General features: G+C 39.8%; 2 protein-coding genes across 2 annotated transcripts in view; both read left to right on the forward strand.

The window, feature by feature from the left end:
- The first annotated feature begins 5354 nt into the window (after nt 1-5354).
- dhh (desert hedgehog signaling molecule) lies at nt 5355-11453 on the forward strand. The gene is made up of 3 exons (XM_051880800.1): nt 5355-6299; nt 9638-9899; nt 10195-11453. The coding sequence occupies exons 1-3, from the start codon at nt 5988-5990 to the stop codon at nt 10986-10988; spliced, it is 1368 nt and encodes a 455-aa protein (XP_051736760.1). The 5' UTR covers nt 5355-5987; the 3' UTR covers nt 10989-11453.
- Nucleotides 11454-15734: 4281 nt separating this feature from the next.
- The window catches only part of kmt2d (lysine (K)-specific methyltransferase 2D), a 36010-nt gene continuing 31579 nt past the window's right edge, over nt 15735-20165 (forward strand). The window contains exon 1 of the transcript XR_007927736.1: nt 15735-16271. The gene's annotated coding sequence lies outside the window, so the exon portion shown is untranslated. The remainder of the gene's footprint in view (nt 16272-20165) is intronic.

A 20165-nucleotide genomic window follows, 5' to 3' on the forward strand; every position in this document is an offset into this window, starting at 1 on the left:
TCAGCAGAACAAAGAGATTTATACAGGTTTGAAACAACTTGAGGGGGAGTAAATGATGACATTATTTTCATTTTTGGGTGAACTATCCCTTTAAGCTAGTCCTAGACTAAAACACATGTTTGAGCTGTTTTAACTGAAAGCAACTTGCACTGATATATCTTAAAATATAGTGCAATTGTTTTGTCTCAAAATGCACACCAGTGATGGTTTTTTTTTTTTTTACTAGGGTACATTTATAAAAGCTAATATTCTTGTTGCAAATTGATAAATTACTGCTTATTTTGAAAATATGAAAAGTAGAGACTGTAAGCTTTCAAATGATATATAGTTTGTCAAGATTAGTTTAGGTTTATTACTTATTAGTATAGGATATTACTGTTTTAATGGGTTAGTTCACCCAAAAATGAAAATTCCGTCATTTATTACTCACCCTCATGTCGTTCCACACCCATAAGACCTTTGTTCATCTTCAGAACACAAATTAAGATATTTTTGATGAAATCCGATGGCTCAGTGAGGCCTGCATAGCCAGCAATGACATTTCCTCTCTCAAGATCCATTAATGTACAAAAAACATATTTAAATCAGTTCATGTGAGTACAGTGGTTCAATATTAATATTATAAAGCGTCAAGAATAACAAAATAACGACTTATATAGTGATGGCCGATTTCAAAACACTGCTTCATGAAGCTTCGGAGCGTTATGAATCAGTGTATCAAATCAGCGGTTCGGAGCGCCAAAGTCACGTGATTTCAGCAGTTTGGCGGTTTGACAAGCGATCCGAATCATGATTCGACAGTAATAAATGATAAATGGTGAGTAATAAATGACATTATTTTCATTTTTGGTTGAACTATCCCTTTAAGCTAGTCCTAGACTAAAATGCATGTTTGAGTTGTTTTAACTGTAGGCAACTTGCACTGACATATCTTAAAATATGTTGGTGCAATTGTTTTGTCTCAAAATGCACACCAGTAATGTGTTTTTTTTCTTCTAGGGTACATTTATAAAAGCTACTTAAATGCCCTAATTGAACTAAGGCCTAATCTTGGCTTAGTCTAAGTGCTGTCTGTGAAACTGGGCCATTAGTTCAACAATATTGGGTGGAAGTATGCCACTTCTGTTGATCAGCAGAAGACATTTGACTGGTCACAAATTACTTAATCATATCAGACAAGAGGAAGACAGGCAATCTTCCACAGTTTGCGATAGCCTATCGTTATTGTCAAAACACAAGAATGAAGGGGGAAATAGGCAGATTAGCTTTTCTGGTGGTTGTTTGAAGTGTGTGCCAAAGTGCATTAGAAGATATTATTCCTTCTGGAAAATAGAAAACTCTCGGCCGGAAAAGACTTGCTAATCAACTGATTATGGACCGCGCTGCCCGCCTGCAATGGCACATCCACACCCTCCTTGCACACTCATGACACACTCCCTTCACACACTCAAGAAAGAGCCGTTCTCACAAAGACCCCAAGAGGTGTTTTTGAAAGAAAAGAACTGACATATATGGAGAGAAAAAAAAAAAAAAAAAGGAAATGAAAATTTGGTTTTATATATTTTCTATGGGATTCCCAATTTTGATTCGTTTTTTTGCCAAAAGCACGTGCTCGCAAATCGGTTGAGAACCACGTGAGCATCTGGTTCACGAGAGAAGTCCAGCGCGGGATTGTATAACGCTACTTTCCAGTAAATTGTTTTATAGGGTATTGAAATTTGGTTAAAATAAGTATTGTTTAAAACAGATTTTATTCGTGTTTTATGTATAGTGTTAAGTAATGACTTAATCACTTCGACAATGACTTTTATTTCTTTAAATTAAAATATAATAAAACGTTTCATTATGAATCGGACATGTGAAAACAGCAGCTGTAAGGGGCACACGGCATGGTTCGGTTTTGCTATTCATATTGTTGACCACATACCATGTCGACAAGCTTTGAGTAATGAAGACGTCACTATTATTTGAATAACTTAGATTTTGACTATATTTCTAGTTACTTTGTCTATTTTTGCTTCTCCAACAAAAACAGATCCAAACTAAGCCACAACACAATTAACCGTAGGGCGTCTGTCTCTGAGCAACACCCAGTACAGTAGAGATGTTCCTTTAGAGATGATCCTAAAGATGTTTCATTGCTTTGAACGAATCAAATGATTCGCTCATAAACACAGGCGATTATTTTAAAGAATTACTTAAATAAGTACGTTCTAAATAGTATGTGTGTGCAATGTAATGTAACGTACCCACAATGTTGTCATTGTCATGTGACTTACCAGATGGCTTCACTGCCATTCACAAACAGTCCTCTCCCGTGGCCTCATGGGATAGTAAAGTGTCCATCGTATGCACTCTTCAGAATCTCACCGGAAGTAGTAGGTCATCCGGATACTTTTTGCCTACTCTTTTCTTTCGTGAATACTGTGAATTTCTTCTTTTGTCACATAGGCCTACTCTTTTTCACCTACTATGCGATTTCGGATGCAGTCAGTCACTCGAATAGTTCTTGAATCAATCAGTGTTTTTGAACGAATGGGTTGAGTAATTGATTCAATGACTCACTCATAAAGACAGTCCCTAGTCTGCCATCTACTGTTATATTTACATTCTAAACAAGGTTTTTATAGTACAGCGCTCTTAAAGTGACATTCACATTTTTTTTTACAATAAATACTGAGTGCTAGACTGAGTGTATTATGTAAAATATGAAATATTAGCCATACAAAAGCAAGACATGAAGTTGTCCTTTGCATGGTATCTTTTGTTTTCCTGTCCGAGTACGGCTGTAAAAACATGTTTCTAAATCTGGTCAGCATGATAGCAGGTACAGTACATTATCTGCAATATATTCTCTTCTCTTGACCTTTAACCTGTTTGTTTTGGGTCAGGAAGTTCCACCCTGATCTGCTATTGTCCTGTCACGGTTGTTGTATTACTACAATTATTATATAGGCAAATTTCAATCTCTTATAAAAGCATAGAGCATGCATATATAGACTGCGCATGCAGTGACAACAAAACCAGGCCATAATGCAGCATGATGTATCTATGTACACCTATGACAGATCCTCCTGTTTATCCATGATCCCTTGTCACATTGCTCTGGACTGCGATAAGCATGTTATTTAAGGTAAGGGGCAGCCTATGAAGCTGTATGTTGGCGCTGAAGCCAGAAATCATGTGCTTTTAGCATAGCACAGTACAACACACCGCCCTACCTCTTCCTGCACTGATAACAGGGTGAGGGACGATAGAATTGACCGATGGTGGTGGGTGTCAGTTCCTTGACTCTTCTCAGCGACCCCCTCATCTCCCCGGTCCCCCCAACAGCTTTTGTCTCAGGAAACATATTCTTTCAAGCGTCTAGTCAGCATTTTCCTACTAAATATAAGTGCCTCTGCCTTATTTACAAGCCCGTGTTACATAAAACGTGCTCTATAACGTCTGACATGATTGATTGAACACCATCACCCCCAAAGATCAGCTGACTATTCGTGGCAGTTTTGGAATCGAGGGCTTTGCGAATGATGCAGCATCTAATTTTGCTGAGGCCAAGTAAAGTAGCATGAGCTCAACAGTACTTTACTATTATAAGTCCAGGTGTAGTCACTATTCGTCTGTAACGGGAAAACGAGGGCTAGAGTAACTCTGGCAGGAAAGATCTCATTTTCTGTGCTCTGGCTGCTCAGGAAACTCAGCCATTCACTGTTCTATATACTCCCATCCTGAAGTGGGGGAGTGAGGTTGCTTAAGAGGCTACGGGGTGGGGGGGATGCAGAAATACTAATAACAATTACACAGTTTCCATTTTGAAACAGTCGTGTTTATTTTTTATTGTCATCTCCTCCCTTTAATGTTTAATGGCGGCTATTTTCTCGATTTCCCCTCAGCAGAATGTCAGCATCACTGATTGTGCTCTTGAAAGCGTTTGTACTTGTGATCAAGCCTTTCCCCACATTTGCTGTTATTTGTAGTGTCTGGGATGTGTGATTGAACCGTAGATCTGTCCGCCAGAGTCTTTGCTGCAGGATCTTTGATTTATACTAATATGTTGCATAAATAAATTACTTAAACACAAAATTATATCTTACTTTATAATCGTCTTTGTCTATTAGTCTGAGACTATAATGAAAATTGGTCATCTAAAAATGTTATTCTAAAAAACTTAAAGCAAAAATATATTTTGAAGCAAATTAATTTTAAGTTTCTTAAACATTTTGCATAATTACTTGAACACAAATAATTCTGAGACCACATTGGTCATTTAAAAATGTAATTTAAAACAAAGACATATATATGAAGGAAAATTAATATAAAATATTAAAGTTGCATAACTAAACCACCTGAACATAAAATAATATCTAGCTTTACAGTCCATCGGGGTAAAAACATCTGTGATTCAAAGTCTAATTTAAACATTAAAACAGAAATGCTATGACGGAAAATGAATATAAAACATTGTTTAAATCTGAGAGATTTCCTAAGAGCTTTAAACTACATGTTTTATCTGCGTGTGTGAATTAATTGTCTGAGATGCCAAAGGGGTGGATGCATATCGTAGGTCAGCGGAAATCATTTTGATATTTTGCTGCTCTTTATTTTTCTTCCTCTCACTAACATTGCCATATTGACTCAAGATATTTGTATTGTCTTCTAATTTTGAGCCATTGTTCTGACGTGGTTTAAAATTACGAAGCTGATAAAACATGGGTGTTAACAGCCTGGAGGTCTTCTCGGCACTGTGCGTGTGTCAGCCAGTGTCTTCTGCTTCAGGAGAAAAACAAAGACAGAGAAATTAATGAGTCATAGAAATGTTGCCAACTATGTTATCTTTCAGCTGGAAGCTGTCAGCGAAGCCTAGATTCATGTCAGTGACCCTCACCTGCAAGTAAATACAAGCTTAGAGTACACGGGTAGTTTGAAGCACTTTGGGGCTTAAAGTTGGCTTTATGTTTCAAATGTGTTTTTTCTTACAAAACCCTCTTAGAATAATTCGATTTTTTATTAATTTATAGGGTCTACTATAAGAGGTTAAACTGTGTTTTCAGGACAGCAGTATTTTTCATAAATGTGAAGTCTGTTATATATAGTAGTGTGATAGCAAACGCCGTTGGGGCATGTTGTCACATAAGATCAACCTGTAGCCAAAACTGTAAATGATTTTAATAATAGAAATAACCTATTGATTCATATATATATTTCCTGTTTCTCAGTTTCAAAGGAGTGCTGTTAAATAGCTACAGGAAAGTAAAACCTTGCACTGTAATGACTTCACAACTGCATGACTTGAAACGCGCGCGAGGAGGCGTGTGCGCTACTGTCCCGGAGCGCGCGCAGGAAGGGAGGGCGATCTCTGTCCGGTCACAAATACTCAATGGTCCGAGCGTAACGCTTAAAAGCGGGAGCAAACACATGTTGTTTCAGAGTCAGAGCCTTCATACTGTAAAGGAATGAAATTATGTTTGAGCGCGACTGTGAGGCAGGACGAACAGAGACACGCGCTGTGAACATTATTGCAGAAAACGCTGTTTCGCGCGGAGCTGTCCAAGGTGGGGTAGGATGATGGGATGAAGCACCTGTTGCTATGCCAATATCTACAAACGAGAACGAGGATGCGATCAATCCATCTCTGCTTGGAATACTGAAATTTGGCTATATAAATGGATTGACCCGTGTGAGCTCCTCGAGAGCCAGAAATCTAATGCTAATTATATGGAAAGTGTTTCAGTTTTAAACACTCACCATGTCTGGATGTCGAATGCATTGATGTTAAGGTCTAAATAATCAGTTTAATCTGGAAGCCATTACACTTTGGTCAATGATTCACTAGCCTAATCCACACGAGTGCCCATTTTAATTCAGCACCGTGATATGGACATGGAAAAAGTCAGTTGTGTTCACGAAATGCCACGAGGTGCTGGGAGAGACGCTCGCGCTGCAGGGTTCGCGGCTCGCTGATCTCCTGGCACACTTCACGCGCGTCAATGACGTTGGCTCCTTGGTTAAGGCTGGCATGGCTCGGCCTGCTGACTGCGGGTCTTTATTCATGGCTGGCGGTTGACGGATGCGGGCCGGGTCCCGGTTACGGCAGTCGCCCTAGGCAACGCAAGTTGACTCCAATGTCTTATAAGCAGTACGTGCCCGGTGTCTCTGAGAACAACCTGGGAGCGAGCGGAAGAGCGGAGGGCAGGATAACGAACGGTTCGGAACGCTTCAAAAAGCTCGTGTGCAACTACAACCCTGACATTGTCTTCAAAGACGAGGAACATACCAGAGCCGACCGGCTGATGACCAAGGTAAAGGAAATAGAATAGAATTTTTTTGGTCACTTCACGGTGCTTTCTGTGTCTCTCTTTAACAGGTGTAAACATTTTTAGTCTTTCTTCATGGCTCTTTTTGTTTTATATCTTTGTCTATATATTGAAATAGATTAGAATGCCTTTAGGAAGAAATAAAGAAATTATGTTTTACCTTTTATATTTTTAAAGAATTTTCACTCGCCCTTTATTAAAATGAGGTGACATAATTGTTTCAGACAAGTAAGTTTCTGATCTTTTTTTATCACTTTATCTTACATTCCAGGTAGTAGGGAACAGTTTTAAATAGTCAGTACGTCTTACTATGGTTTTGTACAGTAAACAGTTTATTAGGCTATTGAAAACTAGATATTTGTAAATATAAATACCAGCACGTCCTCCACAAATTGTCATTTAGTGTCATAATCCTGAAAACTGTCAACCCTGTTATTTTTGTATCGCAATTTAAAAAGTACAATTAGAAAGCACAATGCAATTTATTAACACCTTTTAGTCTCATATTTAAAATCTAATTTAAAATCAAAATGGAGAATTAAGGCACAGATTTCACTGAATGACCCAGATGCATCATGGTGGCCCTTTCAACTCTCTCAGCCATCCATGACATACTTCATGCACAGTTAAACAGCACTTGAAAATAAAGAGGTTTTGTGATTCCTGTAATTCGGATGTTTCATTTTCATAGTTTTCTGGTTGCAAAATGATGCAAATAACTATTATGATAATACGCAGTGACCTAAGGTGAATTATTCAGAACAGGCCCTGAAAACTGATCACCTTAAATGAAATAAATCTTAATTATTTAAATGTTTAGATGTGTGCAGCTGAAACTCTGGGACAAAACTAGTCCAAGAGGAGAGATTTTCATGATCTCATGAGAACGTTTACCCATGTTCCCAAGGCAAAAACACGACAGTCTGGACTGCCACTGCACCTTTTAATCTTTAACCAAGTTCGTCATTAGAGCTATAAAATGATCACTACACCTCTATTTCCTTAGCCTGGGAGTGTGTGTGTGTTCTCTTGTATAAACATGAAGGTAGTTAAGGCAGATAACATTGTGAAGAACACAGAGTACACTAAATATTATTTTTAAACCCATATATGAATTAAAAAATAAGAGACATTCAAAACCTGTTTCTTTAAGGCAATATCATGAAAATTTCAGTTCAGTAAGTTTTATTGTTTGTTTGGCATGTCCTAATCTGTTATGGTATCATAGGTCGTTTTGAGATATTGCTGATAAGTTATCACTGATAATAAGTTTGACTAGATTGGCATCTAGTGAGTACCCTTATGAAAGTGCTTTGAGTTGGTGTATGTGTACGTACGCATGTGCCCTCTCGTTGACCAACTCTGAAAGCTATCCTTTGTGCATCTTTTCAAGCCTCTGCGGGGTCGCCTTTGCAGAATTCTCGCCTGTTGAAGTAATGGCACCATCGGAAAAGCCTCTATTGTAGTTTTCACAATGAATCGCCTCTGTCCAACAGCATTGCGAGAAAAGCCTCCCTGGTTTATTTTCTTCCCCTCTTGATTTCTCACTCTTGCTGTCACATTCCCAAGAACACGTCTAAACATTCCATCCATCTGCCCTCTCGCTCAGACTGGTTCTTGCTTTCTTCTCGCTTGCCTTGGCTTTTCGACCCTGTCTTGCTCTCTCACCTTTTCCCATACCCTCTCAATCACAACCCTTTGGTCACATTAAATTATTTTTGCAGACAAATAATACCTTTTCACAGATTCCCTATTAAATGAGGTGTAGAGACACAACATTTTACAAAAAAATCTGTGGAGGAATTCTAAATGCTTTATTACAAAGTCTCAAGGTTAACACTGGGGTCGTTCAAAAGACTGTGCGAAAATATTCCCATCGTGTGAAGAAAAAAAAAAAAGGAATTGACCTTGACTTCACTCAGTGACCATGCTGAAGTGTCCGAAGAATGCTGGAAATGAGTTAAAGTAGCTTTGTTCTTGTTAGATGTTAGGGGGGTGGAAATGGCCTTTTGCAGAGCTGAGTATGCTGGACAAAAAATTGCTGATGTCTACCAGCATCAAAGAATTGTGAAAATAGTTAAATGTCATGGTATTTGCTACATGCTTTCAAAATTAGCACGCTTGTTGAATCATTAGTAAGAAAGGAGACCGTCTGGAATGGTTAAAGTGAAAATTCACCCCAAAAATGAATATTATTCCTTATGTCATTTTAGACCTTCCACAGGCTCATTGGAAAAATGTACCTGTGTCAACATGCAAAATACATACCAATACGTACATATCACTGCAGTTTCTAGCAGAAATGAACACTAGAGTTAGTAAAACAGCAAGTGCTTTTAATCGTTTTCAGTTATGATTACAGGGGCAGATTATGGATTAATAAAGACTTGTTTTCATGCAGCTCCTTGCACAATAATATTATGACCTTTTTTACCATAATGCAACATATTTTGGAGTTTGCATCACTTACCCAGCTCCAGACGTTCAGTTTTGCTGACGTAATAAGGTAGCTCAGCTGGTACAGAATTGTACTTGCGATGTGAAGAGCTCGGGTACAAATCCCGTGAAAAACGAGTCACGGTAAAAGAGCTCAAAGACAAGAATTCAAAAACAAGCTAAAGTGCCTTTTTAAAGTCACTTTTGCTTTTGTTAACACTATTGGGTAGGTTTAGGGTTATTAAACATGACGGAGCATTAAGCTTTTAGCGCCACTCACCAGACATTTCGATTCAGAACTGCGGTGGTACATACAAACTGCCATATTCACATTCATCTGTTCCGGCGTTGTGCCGAATTTCAACTCCCTGCCAAATTATTAACCCCCTCATTGAAGTCGCTACCTGATTGCCTAATCCTAACCCCACACCTAATCCTAAACCTACCAATACTAATAATTTGGCGGGGGTCAGAATTCGGCACAACACCTGTTAACACTAAACACGCTTTTAGCGCCACTCACTGGACATTTCACTTTGAAACTGTCGCGAAACGTGCATGATGCAACATATTTTGCGTTTTGCAAAAATGTTGACACAGGTACGTTTTTCTAATGAGCCTGGTCTGTTTTCTGTGGAACACAAAAGAAGATATTGTGATAAATGTTACCGTTTTTGTCCTTTCAGTGAAAGTCAGTGGGGTCCAATGTTTAATGGACAAAGACAGTTGAAACATTCTTCAAAATATCTTCTTTTATGTTCCACAGAAGAATGAATGTCATACAGGTTTAGAATGACATGAGGGTGAGTAAATGGTGAAAAACCCACTTTAGTCATTCTGTTTGTGTCACCTGTATGATGGTTTCATTTACTTTTTCCACTCCACAGCGCTGTAAGGACTGCCTCAATAAACTGGCAATAGCAGTAATGAATCAGTGGCCTGGGGTCCGACTGCGAGTGACAGAAGCCTGGGATGAGGACGGCCATCACCCTCCTGGTTCTTTACATTATGAGGGCCGAGCTGTTGACATCACCACCTCAGACCGGAACACAAAAAAATATGGACTACTTGCACAGTTGGCAGTTGAGGCTGGATTTGACTGGGTGCACTATGAATCCAAGTACCACGTGCACTGCTCTGTCAAAGCCGGTAACTCGTAAATCTTTCCTTTCCAATGTTATTCCTCATTCAGATATATTCATGTAAGGGGAAAATTCATCTCAAACTTGAAATGCTGTCCTTATTTACTCACCGTTGAGGGGGGATGAAAGAAGATATTTTGAAAAATGTCTATAGAATGAAAGTTATTGGGGTCCAGTGTTGTTTTGGACCCCACTGACTTACAGTGTACGAACAAATGAGGGTGAGTAAATGATAATAGCATTTTCATTTTTGGGTGAACTATCCCTTTAACTTCGTCTATATTACCTCTGTATTTTTATAGATCACTCTGTAGCCGTGGAGAAAGGTGGCTGCTTTTCAGGATCGGGACTTGTGACAATAGCCAAAAGTGTGCAAAAGCCCATTTCGAGGTTGCGGCCTGGCGAGAAGGTGCTTTCCTTGTCTGGGTCAGGTGAAATTGTTCTCAGTCGGGTACTTCTCTTTCTACATCTGGATAGAGAGAGCAGAGCCACTTTCTTTATTCTTGGCACCGAAAACGGGAAACAAATGGCACTAACACCCAATCACCTCATCTTTGCGGCTCCCAATCTCAAACTGCACCACCATGAGTATGAAGCTATTTTTGCCAAAGAAGTTAGGATTGGAGACTATATACTTACTACTGGTGACAATAGAGGAATTCAGCCATCTAAAGTGGTGTCAATTTCACTGGAGGAGAGGATGGGTGTTTTTGCTCCTTTGACAGAACATGGGAACATATTTGTGGATGGCGTGCTGGTATCCAACTACGCTTCTGTTGAGGATCACAGACTCGCACACTGGGCGTTTTGGCCAGTCCGTGTCCTGTTTGGCTTTTTCCACACAGAAATGGAAGAAAACTCACAAAGAGTGATGGTTAAAAGTAGTGCCATGGTCCCTAATATCTGTTCCACAAATCAGACGTTCCTTACAAATGTAATGCACAATACTTCTTCCAGCACATGCAGCAAATTCCAAGACGCAACAGTGGAAATGGAAAATGAACACAGTTTTTTGCAACAAAAGGAGGTTTACTGGTATGCAAGGCTTTTGCACACATTAGGGCGGATATTTCTTGACCCTCAGAAGTTTTACTGATGGTCAATACACAGAATATGCAAATATTAAATTGAAAAAACTGACCAAAAAAGGAAATGCATTAGGCGCTATAACTGGTATAATTACTCACCACATAACATCCAGTTACAATTACTTTATTAATTGAGAATATGTAAATGTGTTGCCGTTATACATATACCGTATGTGAAATATTCAGTGTAACTTTTTCAAATAATACTTGTCATATTGAATAATCACCATATGGACATTTATGGGATTTGAAATGTAAACTTGTATTTTTTATGTTTGTTTTACAAGAAAATATTTCAAAGAGTAATAAATATTTATTTTTATACATTTGAATTCATAATATATATTTCATTTAGTTCAGATTATGGCTTAAGGCCCTTTGTTATACCAAACAGACACTGATACAGTTGTTGTAATCTTATTTTTTACGTATTGTAGTTTATTGTGCTGCAAAATAAACTTGATCTACTTAGACATTATCCACACAAAACACACTTTTATTCTCACTAGAGTACACAATATCATCTCAGCTCCTAATTTGTTGAAACGCATCAGTATGAAAAATCAGCATATTACATTACATCCTGTTAGTCATTTAGAAGTTCTAAACAGAAATGAGTTGCAAACCAAATATTGTGTTGTTAACACTGTTTAACCATGCCTGACTAATTGTGGTCAATTTCCAGTGTCTGAAATCAACAGCTAAACCGGAATTAACAGGTTTGCTTTTACTAAGGGCATCACACCCCCTTGTGGACACCAAAGAATACACCACTGTCTCTTCTGATGTGCTTAGTATGATTTACAAATTATGTTCTGAAAAAAGAGCTTCCTGAAATTAATAAAATTAATAAAGTAATAAATTATTGTTTGTGATATTTTTCATGTTTAAAAATGTGTGTATCAGCATCAATGCCAAATATGATCTGGCAAAGCTTCAAATAAATGCAATACAAATAATAACAAAAATCACACTGGGTGTGTAATGTGCATATAGCCAATTATTTAAACAAACAAACAAAAGAAAATTACAATTGAAGTGCACTTGTAATGCTATGCTTTTGAGACTGTTGGTTTTTGGAAGTGCATGCTTTTTCCTGTTTATTTTCAGCAGCTGTGAAGGTATAGAAGAGGATTATGTTGGTCATGGAGGGGGCAGATGGACACACACCCCCACTGGAGAGGAGATGTTCTAAACTCCATCTGGAGCAGACCAATGGCATGGACTGTAATGTAGGCCCACCCAACCATTACCTTTGGTTAACCAATCAGATTTAGTCAGGCTTCCTCCAAACCTTTCCTGTTCAAATTAATCCCAGGGAAAGCTGGGAAGAATTTATTAATCTTGTCAATGGGGTAGTATGATCAGAAAGTACTGACAAAAAACAAAACAAAAAACAAAACATTATTGTACCAAGTTATGTTCTGTAGAGATCAATATACCAGTTTGTTTTTAAAAGACACTGTGCACAGAATAGGCCTGTACTGTGCAAATGAATGTTGCAATATCAGAATTTCTGACTTAAACATGACCTAATACAGTGTGATTGAGTCATATATTAGAACATGACTGCATTGTGGTAGGCCTAGATGTTGGTAATGCTTAATTTCATAAATAGACATAGTTTCATCATATTCTTCTCCAGTATATGCAAATTAAACATTCTGTTTGGGTGTGTTGAGTGCTGTATTTACTGCTTGTGACCCAAACTGTGCCACATTGATGTCTTGTCCGCTCATAGGACAACACTTCACTAGATAAATAACAGGTTAGTGTATTCAACAATGCTTTATAGACTTAATAATTAATAAATAGCCATACAGGCATACATAATACTGGCCTTTTATTTAAAAATGGGCAGCTTATGCATTTGCACTCTGGAATCAAATAAAGTTTGTCTCTTTTAAAATCTATACTTATCTAGTCTAAGATTAGACATAGTTAACCTTTGATCGGGCAATATTTTGTGGTCTCATTTACTCATTTTAAATGATTTGTTTAAAACTAATTTTCGTTGAGCTAACAGTGTGCTGATTTTGAAAGCAAAGAACTGACATCTATTATGACTAAATGTCTGTGTGTAACGGAGGCCAGCTAGTAGTCGCTGTGCGAGTAAACCTCACTTTGGGGTTGCAGCCTTTAGCCTCCTTGGTAGAGCATCCGACTTCCACGGCGGAGACCCAGATTCGAGGACCGCGCAGAGCGGGCGAGTAGGACCTGGGTAGAAGGGTTACATTGGTGCCGTGACCCGGATTCGAACCAGGGTTGCAGCCTTTATCCTCCTTGGTAAAGTGTCCGACTTCCACGCCGGAGAGCCAGGTTTGAGGCCCGCGCAGAGCGGTGCGAGCCAGGGCTTTTTTTTAAACCTCACTTTGGGGTTGCAGCCTTTAACCTCCTTGGTAGAGCGTCCGACTCCCACGGCGGAGACCCAGGTTCGAGGCCTGCGCAGAGCGGGCGAGTAGGACCTGGGTAGAGGGGTTACATTGGTGCCGTGACCCGGATTCGAACCGGGGTTGCAGCCTTTAGCCTCCTTGGTAGAGCGTCCGACTTCCACGGCGGAGACCCAGATTCGAGGACCGCGCAGAGCGGGCGAGTAGGACCTGGGTAGAGGGGTTACATTGGTGCCGTGACCCGGATTCGAACCAGGGTTGCAGCCTTTATCCTCCTTGGTAAAGTGTCCGACTTCCACGCCGGAGAGCCAGGTTTGAGGCCTGCGCAGAGCGGGCGAGTAGGACCTGGGTAGAGGGGTTACATTGGTGCCGTGACCCGGATTCGAACCGGGGTTGCAGCCTTTAGCCTCCTTGGTAGAGCGTCCGACTTCCACGGCGGAGACCCAGATTCGAGGACCGCGCAGAGCGGGCGAGTAGGACCTGGGTAGAGGGGTTACATTGGTGCCGTGACCCGGATTCGAACCAGGGTTGCAGCCTTTATCCTCCTTGGTAAAGTGTCCGACTTCCACGCCGGAGAGCCAGGTTTGAGGCCTGCGCAGAGCGGGCGAGTAGGACCTGGGTAGAGGGGTTACATTGGTGCCGTGACCCGGATTCGAACCGGGGTTGCAGCCTTTAGCCTCCTTGGTAGAGCGTCCGACTTCCACGCCGGAGAGCCAGGTTCGAGGCCCGCGCAGAGCGGTGCGAGCCAGGGCTTTCAGCGGGCCAGGCTAGGCTAATAGCCCCAGACTTGTAGCACCGAGCCCAAAATCACACTGCGTTTCCACCGTCGGACCAGAAGCTCCGCAGCGGTTCACTAAAACCCGCCCGTAACACGCCTCTCTGGAACAACGTCACACAAACCCGTCATTTCATGAACAAATGGAAGTTTTATCAGAAAAATAATCAGAAAGAAATCACTGGAGAAATCACTAGTGAGATTGCAAAGTGAACATGATAAAAGCAGGCGTTTGTTGGCATTTTGCTGTTTACTTAAAGATTTAAAAACCCAAGCATCGATGTTTTACCAAACAAATGAATCATAATGAATTAATTTGTGTCAAGATTAAACATTAGTCACAGAAATAAAGTGGTATTTACTGTTATTTCACAAAAGAAAGAGGACACACGCACTTATTCAGTTGTGTCTGTTTCTGTTTATTTGTAGTCATGGGACAGTATGTTTACATCACATTTACAAAGAATGATAATTTCTACAAATTTTCCACCAAAAATACGACCTGAGGAGCTTTAGCACTCTCTCCAGTGACACTCCCGACAGTTATATTTTCAGTCTGAGAAACAGAGGAATCCCGAAAAACTTTATTTTATAAAATATGCGGAGCTAAATATGGATATCAGACAGTCCGTTAAGAGACGAGACGTGCTGACAGATAAAATAAATACATGATTGTGATAGCCTACGTATATGATTTGTCTGATTTCTTCAAGCTGTCGTATTTACCATGTTTACTATGGTAAAAGCACGCATAGTCTTGGTGATCAGAATCCACATCGGATCACAAACAGAAGTTATTTCAAACACTTGCTGCTGTCTGAAAGTGAGTTTTGAGCTAAAATGATTTTAAAAGTCTTTAATGCTGATGTTAGCTGGTAACCTATATGTCATCATCCATGGCGCCTCGGTCTCCACACGCAGATAAACTCCGCCTTTGTTTGTAACCACTCCCTCAAGCCCGAGCTGGCCCGCTTTGGACCAAGGTATTCGGCAGGCCAAAAAACCCTGGCCGTTGGCCCCGAGGAAGCCCCGACGAGGCACGATCAAGCCCCGAAAGTGACAGTGGAAATGCGACTGGACCTGGCACACATTAGCACGCCCGCTTTAGGCCTGACAGTGGAAACGCGGCTATTGGTGCCGTGACCCGGATGGGAGTGAGGTTTAGGGGGGTGAGTGTAACGGAGGCCAGCTAGTAGTCGCTGTGCGGGTAAACCTCACTCCTCTGATCTCGAGATGCTCTAGCGACTGACGCTAGGGGTTGCAGTCTTTAGCCTCCTTGTTAGAGAGTCCGACTCCCACGCCAGAGACCCAGGTTCGAGGCCCGCGCAGAGCGGGGCGAGTAGGACCAGGGTAGAGGGGTTACATGTGTACTGAGAGCGCTGCCTGTGAGCATTGTGGCCAGATAATAAATGGGCCACTTACAATGGCTACCTTTTTAAGGCACTGAATAAATTATTTGATTAATAGTTTTTACTTGTAGGCTATAGATAGACAGATGGATGGATGGAAGGACAGACAGACAGATAGATAAATAATAATAATAAAAACAAACAAACAAAAACAAGTTACAGTTAGTTATAGTCTATTACAGTATCACATCTTTTCAGCACTACAAGAGACAGGTAAAACGAGAGGAACACTAACTTTACCATGACCCAGGGTAGTGTACCCCTAATTTGTTTGTCCTCTCAAAAGTAGGGGTCGCCGTTGAACTCAGCATCGGTGTCAAAAACATGTTTTAATCTGCAGCCTGCACTCGCACAAGCAGAAAGCTGCTGCCGTATCCTTCAAACTGTTACATGAAGCAAGTTTATCAAACAAGCTTGCTAGATTTCTCCAGATTGAAGATCTGGGTGTGGGTTAGCCAAAGCTACTCAGTCTGGATGAAAGCAGCAAACATGAGAGTCCAGCATGAACTCATTTGATTCATTGGTATTGGCCAGCCAAAATCTTAATATCAGGTAGTTTTGCAAACGTTTGCTCGTCCGACAGCACTTCCCCCATCAACAACAAACTAGTAAACCCTGCCTAGCCAAAGCTAGCTTAATGAAATGAAACGGACCCCAGCGATTATTATCCGGAGGATTGTTCCGATCATGTACGAGGACGTTAGCAACGCATTGTAGGTGAGTGTTTAAAGTAGTATTTCATTTTTTTTAAATTGCTGATTAATCACCCTAGCAATATTCGGGCCCCCCTTCTACGTCCATTTAGCGAAGTGAGTGCGAATCTGTCGGCTAAAATTAATGTGCTGCTAGCTTCATACGTACCATTGCGTTTCCTAAACTCAAGGTTAAAAACACCAGCGTTAGAAGTGTGATGTTATTGGTTTAGGTTCTTTTACGATAGCTCGTGCTTTTAGTTTAGCGTGGTGCATGAGTGTTTATGTCCTTGGTAAATGGGTAAGCCATATTTTTAGCCAGCACCAGTCCATGAACGATCCGTCATTAAGACCTTGTGAACACCGAAACCACTAAAGCTTAGGAGTTAATGTGTTGTTTACTGTCAAGTATACATTATCGTGTAATTCCAAACGCTTTATTTGCGATCTAAGTCATTAAAACTGCTCTATATGTTGTTGTTGTTATTGTTGTTGGAAAGAGCAACAGCGTTTTGGAGTATGAAAGTATCTGGCTAGCGAGCTGAGTTAGCAGATGTGAAACTGGGTGATTTTGTTTTATTTATTTATTTTTCTTTCTTTCTTTCTTTTTGCAAAAGTGGGGCCGATAATAAAACATGATCAAAATGGGTGATTATTCTAGTATATTTCGTTTAATAGCAGTTTTATATACCACATAGGGACGCTACTTATTGCAGCCTGTTAGCATGCACTGTTTTACAGGCAATACGTGTGGCTACTTTTTAATATTTGCCTCGGTATAAAACAACTAAAAATGCTATAACAGATGCACAGAGTTTAAAATGGATTTTGTTAAAGAACTGTGTTGTCTGTAGCATGTGTGAATGTGGTTGTTAGTTAGCGTGTTTGGACTTAAACTGCTTGGGGAAACATGTCAACAAATTAGTGTGTGAGGATTTAGCCTGACAGTTTATTCCAAGTTAAAGGTTCAGGGATTGTCAAAGTGGCGTGGTAAATATTTTAGGCATCGGGTGTTTTTAATTAATTCTATTCAGCCAAACGATAATGAATAATAATAAAACAGTAGGGCGAATGGTACTAATAAACGTTCGATATTTTGTAATTAGCTACGCAGTTGAAAGTTAAAATGGGGAAGCAGTGCGTACAGGATTAGGTATCTGTACACAGTTCCTTATGCGAACACCTTAACTAAACAAATCGATCAGACTGAGGAAAGAAATTAGGTTAAAAACGTTTAAAGATTTGTTTTTTTTTATTATTATTATGTTATTGAAAAACATGGTCGTAAGAGCAATTGAGTTTCCTGAATAACCCACTAGCATATCTGGATAAACCAGAATATCAACACAACGCGAAATTTATGCTTTTCCTCCATAACATTCAATTTTTTTTTTACGTCTCTAAAAGTTAATTTAAAGGGATAGTTCACCCAAAAATGAAAATTACCCCATGATTTACTCACCCTCAAGCCATTCTAGGTGTATATGACATTCTTCTTTCAGACAAATATAATCGGAGTTACATTAAATAATGTCCAGGGTAATCCATGCTTTATAATGGGAGTGGATGGTGGCCCAAATTCTAAAAATGCACTCATCCATTATAAAAGAAGTCCACAGGCAGCCGGGGGGTTAATAAAGGCCTTCTGAAGCGAAGCAATGTGTTTGTGTAAGAAAAATATCCATATTTCAAACTTTATAAACTGTAATCTCTAGCTTCCACTAACTGTCATATGCGCGTTCACGAGAGAGTGGCGTCCCAGCTTATGACGCATGCGCAGCGTGAGCTCCGGTGACGAACACGTAAGTGCAGAGAAGAGAGTGAAACAAAATACCGGTCACGAATTAAAAGTACAAATCTAGGATTTCTTAAGAAAAATGTCAGAGGATTTCAATATAAGCCAAGAGAAGACTTTGTTTTTTGCCCAGCCATATTTGTTTGAACTGGAGCATACCGACCAGGAATGCCGGGAGATGGAGGAGGCTGCAGCAGCAAAACAAACTGAAAAACTGTTGGCTGAGGCATGTTTAGATTGTCGCAGTAAATGCCAATCACATCACCAATAACAGCAGGCTAAGAGGGAGACAACACACCCAGATAACAAGCAGTAAACAAACCGCGCAACTGATAGAGAGAGCGGTAACTCACCCATCTGATGAGCCGAAAGGGGTGGAAGACGCAACAGGGTAGAGAGCTCGCAGCAGCCCGATGGCAAAACATGCAGGCAGTAAAAACTGCAGTCAACAATCAAAACCAAAGCACCAACAGTTAGAATCGGAGTAATCCGAAAAGCACAGTAATCCGATGGTGATATAGAAATACAAATAAAGCAGTAATCCGATCAGTGCAGCAAAACATACAAACAAACAATTCAGGTTTGAAACGGCAGCCAGTCATGCACAGCGCTCTGCATCTCCCTTTGATGTCGGCGCACGTAATCTCAAGACTTTAGCTTTGTTGAAGCAACCTGGATATTTACAAGAAATCAGCATTTTAACACTATTAAAATGTAGAGTATAGCTCAAATAATTCGCTTCTTCATGTGGATTTCCTTTGCTGTACGCAACTTGGTTCTCGCAAGACTAGCATATTCTCACCGGAGCTCATGCATCTTGCGTCACAAGCCACTCTCTCGTGAACGCGCGTATGACAGCTAGCGGAAGTTAGAGATTACAGTTTATAAAGTTTTAAACATGGATATTTTTCTTACACAAACGCATCGCTTCGCTTCAGAAGACCTTTATTAACCTCCCGGAGCTGTGTGGACTTCTTTTATAATGGATGAGTGCATTTTTTCTGTCTTTAGAATTTGGGCCACCATCCACTCCCATTATAAAGCATGGATTACCCTGGACATTGTTTAATATAACTCCGATTATATTCATCTGAAAGAAGAATGTCATATACACCTAGGATGGCTTGAGGGTGAGTAAATCATGGGGTAATTTTCATTTTTGGGTGAACTAAACCTTTAAGGATTAATGTGATATGTAATTCCAATTACTTTATTTTAATATATGCAAACATTTACATTCATAGTAGGTCATGCTTATCCTAAAAAGTGTCTTGTCCGAAGAATTTGTGTTACTAGTTTAGGCTTTAGATTAGGATGTCCACTAATCAAACATCTTTAAAACAGTCTATATAGTGATTTTGTCCATCTGTATACATATGCATGCAGTCTGTCCACCTACAATGAAATCCCTTTAATTCCCTTCATTAAAAGCCACTAAACATGTCACTACAATAAAAAATTAAATGAAACCTGAAATAACTTCAATTCTTTTTTTTTTCATGTTAAAACTGTTACAATCTGCTGTTTTTTTTTTCATATCTGTTTTTTTTTTTTAAACATGGGAGGAAACAGGCATATAAATCAGGAGATGTGCGTGCAGGAGTCCTGACAAGGACAGGACATTGTATTTCAGACTCTTTCGTTTTGCCTCCTTTTTTTTCTTTTATACATGAAGTCTTGAGCACATTATGCAACCTTGAAACTGAATTGCATTTCCTTTTGAACTAGCAACATGAAGTGACATATCAGGCTACTACTGAATTTATTTACTAGATAGATAGATAGATAGATAGATAGTATACACAAGTAACAGAAAATACAAAAACACGGGTGTAAGAAGAGAAAGTTACTCTGTGATGCACTTTGCAACAGGCGGAACAAAATAACGTTGCACATGTATTAGCCCGACCTCGTTATGTGTGTCACAGGAAGCGCGGTACACGGAAGTTGTATTTTCTTTGTGTTTCTCCCTTTAGCGTCGTTTTACATAAAGAAAGTAACACGTTATCTTAGTTATGCACGAATTTATAGAGTTTTATTGACCGCGGGTCATCACTAAGCAACGGAGCTGTGTATACGTGTCTGTATATACCTGGTTTGATAATGGGCGAACGGATTATTTTG

Source organism: Ctenopharyngodon idella, chromosome 22 (assembly GCF_019924925.1).
Source record: "Ctenopharyngodon idella isolate HZGC_01 chromosome 22, HZGC01, whole genome shotgun sequence".
In the NCBI taxonomy this organism is placed as follows: Eukaryota; Metazoa; Chordata; class Actinopteri; order Cypriniformes; family Xenocyprididae; genus Ctenopharyngodon; species Ctenopharyngodon idella.